Source organism: Hemitrygon akajei, chromosome 7 (assembly GCF_048418815.1).
Source record: "Hemitrygon akajei chromosome 7, sHemAka1.3, whole genome shotgun sequence".
NCBI lineage: Eukaryota > Metazoa > Chordata > Chondrichthyes > Myliobatiformes > Dasyatidae > Hemitrygon > Hemitrygon akajei.
The window spans coordinates 4,526,327-4,533,808 of NC_133130.1; the positions used below are offsets into that span (position 1 = coordinate 4,526,327).

General features: G+C 46.6%; 1 protein-coding gene across 4 annotated transcripts in view; it reads right to left on the minus strand.

The window, feature by feature from the left end:
- tram2 (translocation associated membrane protein 2) overlaps positions 1-7,448 on the minus strand; it is a 145,620-nt gene extending 138,172 nt beyond the window's left edge. Inside the window, exon 1 of one of the 4 annotated variants that reach the window (XM_073050328.1) lies at positions 7,313-7,448. In XM_073050328.1, the coding sequence (XP_072906429.1) occupies positions 7,313-7,398 (86 nt within the window). In that variant the 5' untranslated portion in view covers positions 7,399-7,448. Of the gene's footprint in view, positions 1-702; positions 835-1,272; positions 1,423-7,312 lie in introns of those variants that run through there. The other 3 variants (XM_073050326.1, XM_073050325.1, XM_073050327.1) reach the window with 3 other exon arrangements.
- Positions 7,449-7,482: the final 34 nt, after the last annotated feature.

Consider the following 7,482-nt stretch of genomic DNA (forward strand, 5'->3'; position numbering starts at 1 on the left):
TGTATTCCCTTTATCTATCCTACTTGTAATCTCAAATTTAAACAGGTTCATCAGGCAGGATTTTCCCTGAAGGAAACCATGCTGACTTTGTACTACATTGTCCTGTGTCACCAAGGACTACATCATCTCATCCTTAACAATTGACTCCAACACCTTCCCAACCACTGAGGTCAAGCCGCTATCTCTTTCAGAACCCTAGGGTGCAGTTCATCTGGTCCGGGTGAATTGTGTACCTTTAAGTCTTTCAGCTTTTTGAGCACCTTCTCACTTGTAACAATAACTGCACCCACTTCTCTTCCTTCACACACTACAACATCAAGCATACTGCTCGTGTCTTCCACAGCGAACACTGATGCAAAATACTCATTTAGTTCATCAGCCATCTCCTTGTCCCCCTTTAGAGTGAACACGCTTGACAAGATGAACTAGTTTACTACATTAAGGAGTATCTTTGACAGCCTTAAACAGACTACTATGATCTTGATCAGTTAGGGAGCTGTGCTCAGGAATAGTAAAGTGGTGCTGCACTTTGGACAGTCAAACCAGGGTAGAAGCGCCTGATTCCATGCTGGATGTTGTCAGATTTTCAATCCCGTCTCTGACAGTTCTGGGTATGCGGGGTGAGGTGGAGGCAGTTACAATTACAACATTGAAAAGCACCTGGACAAGGAAAGGAAACGCCCGACTGAAAGCGGCCCATACCCGCCAACTTTTCTGAAGTTGTACTAGCTCAGGAGGTATCGTATTCAACACGGGTGAATTGGCCCAGAATGTATGACGAGGACACTCTCTCGGACAATCCACTCCCCAAGTTTAACTCCCTCCTCCCAAACCTTCATTGCACAATCCCTCTCAAACCTTTACCACATCTCACCTACTCCACCACACACCCAAATCCCTCTCCACCTCCTAACTCCCTCTTCCACCCCACATCCTACAACATCTCCCCTCCCCACAACCTCCACCTGGGAGACGTGGCGTTCTCTCTCCCCCCACCCCCAACACGCTGACAGGCCGCGGCACCTTGGACCCGGGGCGGGGTCCAGTTTGGATGTTGGGCGGGGAAACGAAGCGAACTGGGGACGGGGGGAGTACCGGGAGCGCGGGCGCTGCCCCGTCCCGGGGTGAGGCGGGGGCGCGCAGGACCCAGACCACGGCCGAACTTTTTCTAAGTTGGTGAAGTTGAGGCGGTTCGGGTCCCGGACAAGAATAGCTCTTCCCCCGCGCCCCGGATCCCGTCCGCAGCACCGGGTCGGCTCGCTGCCGCCTCACCTCGAACATGAGACCGATGAGCACCAAGACAACGAGGACGGCGGCGATGTCCGCCCGGTTCTGAATCACGAATTCGTGGCTGAACACCGAGTGCGCTCGGCCGCGCCGTCGGAAGGCAGCCATGGCCGAGCGCGCCCCCGCCTACCGCGCTCCCGTCGCTGCAGCTTAAAGCGGTAAAGCCGCAAGACAGCGCTGGGGCCCATCGGTATCGGAGGCGAGCGGATTCTCAGATCAGATCAGGACGGGAGCTGTGCGCCCTATGTCCGTGTCGAAAGTTTTGTAATCAATCTAAATCCTATCTCCCGCAGCAATGATCTATTCCCTGTTCATGTGACTTCACCATCTTAGGAAAAGAATATAATAAGTAAGGATGTATTGCTTAGGCTTCATAATCAATTGGTCAGGTCGCACCTGGACCATCGTGAGCAGTTTTGGACCTTTTAGCTGAGAAAAGATATGCTGGCATTGGAGAGGTCACAGAGGTTCAGGGAAATAATTCCGGGAAGGAAAGGGTTAACATGAGGAACTTTTTTGGCTCTAGGGATTTACTCACTGGAATTTAGAAGAATGGAGATCTAATTGAAACCTATCGAATGTCAACAGAGTGCAGACGGAGAGGATGTTTCCCATAGTGAGAGTCTAGGTCCGGAGGGCACAGCCTCAGAATAGAGGGACATCCATTTATAACAGAGATAAGGAGGGATTTCTTTAGCTAGAGGCTGATGAATCTGGGAATTCATTGCCACAGGCAGCTGTGAATCACGTCATTGAGTACATTTAAAGTGGAGATTGATAGATTCTTGGTTGGTCAGGGCATGAAGAGATATTGGGGAGATTGGGGATACTTGTGAGGGAAATGGATCATCCAGGGTCCTGATTAGTAAGGGTGTGGAAGGCTGTGGGGTGAAGGCAGGAGAATCCGTTTGAGAGGGATAGTAAGTCAGCCATGGTGGAATGTTGGAACAGACTCGATGAGCCAAATGGCCTAATTGTGTTTCTATGTTCTATCCAACAGCATTGCAGTGCCTGCCTACACCAGCCCAGGCACCCACCACTCACTTCAAACTCTCCCTTGCATTTTAAATCTCTGCCATTTGATATTTGACATTTCTACCCTGGCTATGCCTCTCATAATTTTATAGATGTGCCTAGGTCTTTCCTAGCCTCAGACACTTCGAGAGAAATAATCCCAAATGTGTTCATGTTTATGGCTAATGCAGAAATCACCACAGTGACACAGCCTCCACACCCCTCCTGTAATGGGATTCCAGTAGAAAGAAGTTTGTGTGGATTTAGCGTGTCAACAAAAATTTGAGAAACCTGCACAGTGACCAAGAACGGAGAAGTCTGCAGAGGGTCCATCACAACAAAGCTCACCCCATCTACAAGGAGCGTTGCTGTGAGAAAGGCACCTGGTTCATCGTGGACCCCACCATCCAGTCCATGCTCTCCTCTTGCTGGGCACAAGAGCCAGTTGCTCCCTGAGTGTTGCTTCTGCCTCACCTCAAAGAGGAGGTCCAGTACTGCACCCTCCTGAGTAAGCTCCTCCAGATACTGACTCAGGAAGCCATCCTGAAATCTGAATTCAGGGCTGCCATGGTAGTGTGAGTGACCTGGGTTCAATTCTGCTGCTGTCTGCAAGGGACATGGACCCTTGTGTTTTGTTACTCTGAAACATAAAACTACTCAAAAGAAAAGGTGGGAGCCCAGAGATAACATGTTTAATTTCATTTTTACTTTAAGCAAAGCGTGCTTTTGGCACTGTGGTCTGAAGGCATATGCCATTCATGAACTTCGTACATGTAACTCATAGCTAATTATGTAAACAATAAAGAATGCTTAATCAAACAATGTTTTTGAGGATGTGACTAAACACATTGATGAAGGTAGAGCAGTAGATGTAGTGTATATGGCTTTCATCAAGACATTTGATAAGGTACCCCATGCAAGGTTTATTGAGAAAGTGAAAAGGCATGGGATCCAAGGGGACATTGTTTTGTGGATCCAGAACTGGCTTGCCCACAGAAGGCGAAGAGTGGTTGCAGACGGGTCATATTCTGCATGGAGGTTGGTCATCAGTGGAGTGCTTCAGGGATCTGTTCTGGGACCACTACTCTGTGATTTTTATAAATGACCTGGATAAGAAAAGTGGAGGGATAGGTTAGTAAATTTGCTGATGACACAAAGGTTGGGGGTGTTGTGGATAATGTAGAGGGCTGTCAGAGGTTACAGCAGGACATCAATAGGATGCAAAACTGGGCTGAGAAGTGACAGATGGAGTTCAACCCAGTTAAGTGTGAAGTGGGTAGGTCAAATATGATGACAGAATATAGTATTAATGGTAAGACTCTTGGCAGTGTGGAGGATCAGAGGGATTTGGGGGTTTGAGTCCATAGGACACTCAAAGCTGCTGCACAGGTTAACTCTGTGGTTAAGAAAGCATACAGTGCATTGGTCTTCATCAATTATGGGATTAAGTTTAAGAGCCGAGAGGTAATGTTGCAGCTATATAGGACCCTGGCCAGACCCCACTTGGAGTACTGTGCTCAGTTCTGATCGCCTCACTACAGAAAGGATGTGGAAATCATAGAAAGGGTCCAGAGGAGATTTACAAGGATGTTGCCTGGATTGGGGAGCATGCCTTATGAGAATAAGTTGAGTGAACTCAGACTTTTCTCCTTGGAGTGACAGAGGATGAGAAGTGACCTGATAGAGATGTACAAGATGATGAGAGGCATTGATTGCATGGATTTTTCCCAGGGCTGAAAGGGTTAGCACGAGAGGGTGCAGTTTTAAGGTGCTCAGAAGTAAGTAGTCAGGGTAAGTTTTTTTACACAGGGAGTGGTGAGTGCATGAAATGGTCTGCCGGCAGCGGTGGTGGAGGCAGATACGATAGGATCTTTTAAGAGTTTCCTGGATAGTTACATGGAGCTTCGAAAAATAGAGGGCTATGGGTAAGTCGTAGGTAACTTCTAAGGTAAGGACATGATCGGCAGTTTGGTAGGCCGAAGGATCTATATGGTGCTGTAGGTTTTCTATGTTTCTAATATATTTACAATATTACTCTAATGTGACTGAGATATTAAATAAATTGCTATGTCTATAATACAGCTAAAATAAATATCAAATGAGTAAGTTCACCCTTACCATGCCATCCCACGCCTGCACTTTGGAAAGTCCACTCTCATCATAGAAGCAGAGACTATAGAGTGCAGCACCAGTGGTGGGAGCCTGAATGAGTACATCACTGTTGTCACTGACTTCATCTAGACCTGTGGTGGATGAGTGTGTGCCTTTGAGAACATACCAGACATACCCAAACCAAAAGCCGTGGATGAACCAGGAGATTCGCAATCTGCTGAGGGCTACATCTGTGGCCAGGTACGACTTACGGAAGGCTATTTTAAGAATGTAAAAATCAATTCTGGTTGAAGTCAGAGATGGAATTGGATGCACATCAGCTCTGGCAGGGTTTGTAGGCCATTACTTTCTGCAATGCAAAACCCAACATGAGTGGCAGTGATTCTTCACTCGCAGATGAGCTCAACACCTTTTATGCTCACTTTGAAAGGGAGAATAAAACTACACCTTTGCCAATCCCTAGAGCTTCCAGTGACTCTGTGATCTCTGTCTCTAAGGCCAACATCAGCACAGCTTTCAAGAGGGTGATTCCTCACAGGGCATCAGGCCCTGATGCTGTACCTGGTAGGGCTCTGAAAACCTGTGCCAACCAACTGACAGAAGTATTGAAGGTCGGACGTTCCCACCTGTTTCAAACATACCAGTGTTCAAGAGCAGCACTTGAGTGTCTCAGTGACCATCACCCAGTAGCACTCATATCTACTGTGATGAAGTGGTTTGAGAGTTTGTTCTTGGCTAGAATTAACTCCTGCATAAACAAGAACTGCAATTTGCCTGCTGCCACAACAATTCAACAGTGGATGTGATCTCATTGGCTCTCATGCAGCCTTGGACCATCTGGACAATAGCAACACCTACATCAGGCTGCTTTTTATTCATTACAACACAATCAAACCCTCTGTTCTGATCAACAAGCTCCAAAACTTGGGCCTCTATACCTCCCTCTCCAACTGGCTCCTTGACTTCCTCACCGGGAGATCAGTCTGCAGATCAGAAATAACATCTCCTCCTCACTGACAATCAACACTTATCCCATTGCTTTACCTTCTCCACATCCATGACTGTGTGGCTGGGCACAGATCAAACACCATTTATAAACTTCCCAAAGATACAACTATTGTTGGCAGAATTTCAGATGAGTAAGATAGATCAGCAGTTTGAGTGGTGTTGCAACAAAAACCTTGGACTCAACATCAGTAAAACCAAAGAACTGATTGTAGGCTTCAGAAAGAGGAAGCCAAAGGAACACACACCAGCACCAGTCCTCATCGAGGGATCAGCAGTGGAAAGGTGAACAGTTTTAGGTTCCTGGGTGTCACCATCTCTGAGTTCCTATTCTAGGCAATTACAAAAGTACGATGGCAACAGCATTTCATCAGGAGTATGAGACTCCAGCAAATTTCTACAGATGTACTGTGAAGAGCATTCTAACTGGTGTGAAGGGGCCACTATACAGAATCGGAAAAACCAAAACCAACTAGTTTCACCAGCATCGAGGACACCTTCAAAAGGTAGCATCCATCATTAAGAACCCCTATCACCCTGGATATGCCCTCTCCTCATTGCTTCCATCAAGGAGGTACAGGAGCCCAAAGACACCCGCTCAATGTTTCAGGTCATAGTTTTATTCCCATTGTATAGAATCTAAATTGAGAGAACCGAGTTTGAAGGTGAGAAGAGTGAGATTAAGGGGACATGAGTTTTTCACATAGATGGTGCTGGGATATGGAATGAGCTGCCAGAAGTTGTTAGAGAGATAAGTATATCATTTAAAACACGTTTCCTTGAATAGAAAATCCTACCAAAAGTAGCCTTTATGGTCCAGTCTATCATGGGTGAAGCCCTCCCCACCATCTACATATCTACATGGAGTGCTGTCGTAGGAAAGCAGCATCTGTCATCAGGGACCCCCACCACCCGGGCAATGCTTTCTTCTCACTGCTACCATCAGAAGAAGGTACGGGAGCCTCAGGACCCACACCACCAGGTTCAGGAACAATTATTACCCCTCAGGCTCTTGAACCAGAGGGATCACTAAACTGTTTCGACAAACTATGGACTGACTTTCAAAAACTCTTCATCTCATTCTCAATAGCTGTTGCTTATTTAATAATTCTTGTTTTCCTTTCATATCTGCATAGTTGTTTGTTTTTTGCACATCTGTTGTTTGTCCATCCTGTTGGGTGCTGTCTCTCCACCATTGTTCCTGTACATGAAAAGATCAAGGTAACCTGCCTGAACGACTGGCATCTTGTTGCACTCACCTCAATAATAAGCAAATGCTTTGAGAGCTGGTCAAGGATTAGATCTGCACCATGCTACCATCCACACTGGAACCCTACAATTCGCCTATTGACACAACTGATCAACAAATGACACAATAACCACAGCTCTACACACCATCTTTACACATCTGAAGAAGGATGCTTACGTGAGAATGCTGTCCTTGGACTACAGTTCACCATTCAACACCATAATTCCCTCCAGGCTTGACAAGAAGCTCAGAGACCTCGGCCTTCACCCTGCCTTGTGTAGTTGGATCCTGTCAGATTGCCAGCAGGTGGTAAGAGTGGGCTCCCTCACCTCTGCACCTCAACACAGGAGGCCCCCACCCAGGGTTGTGTCCTAAGCGCCCTCCTTTACTGTCTGTTAGGGACCTGAAACTGCTACCACAACTGTATTTCATTGTCCTGTTGTACTATAATTGCACATTCAGACAGAGACGAAATGTAATGATATTTACACCATCACGAATGTGAGTAATAAAGTCAATTCCATTCAGTGACATATATACTTTGAAAATAAATTTACTTGGAACTTCTGACAGATTCATGGACAGAAACGAATTTAGAGGGATAAGGACCCAAGACAGGCAAAGGGAACAAGTTCACACAAGCACCTTATTTGGCCCAGACAAGATGAGCTGAAGAACCTCTTTCCTAACTTGTTCTTCTCTTGTGCTCGATACCGCTGTCTCACTTCCATTCTTACCCTTCGCAAACTAGATCATCTCCCCCCACATTCTTCACCCATTGCTACCACTCCCCGGCCGCAAACGCCCTTTAAAGG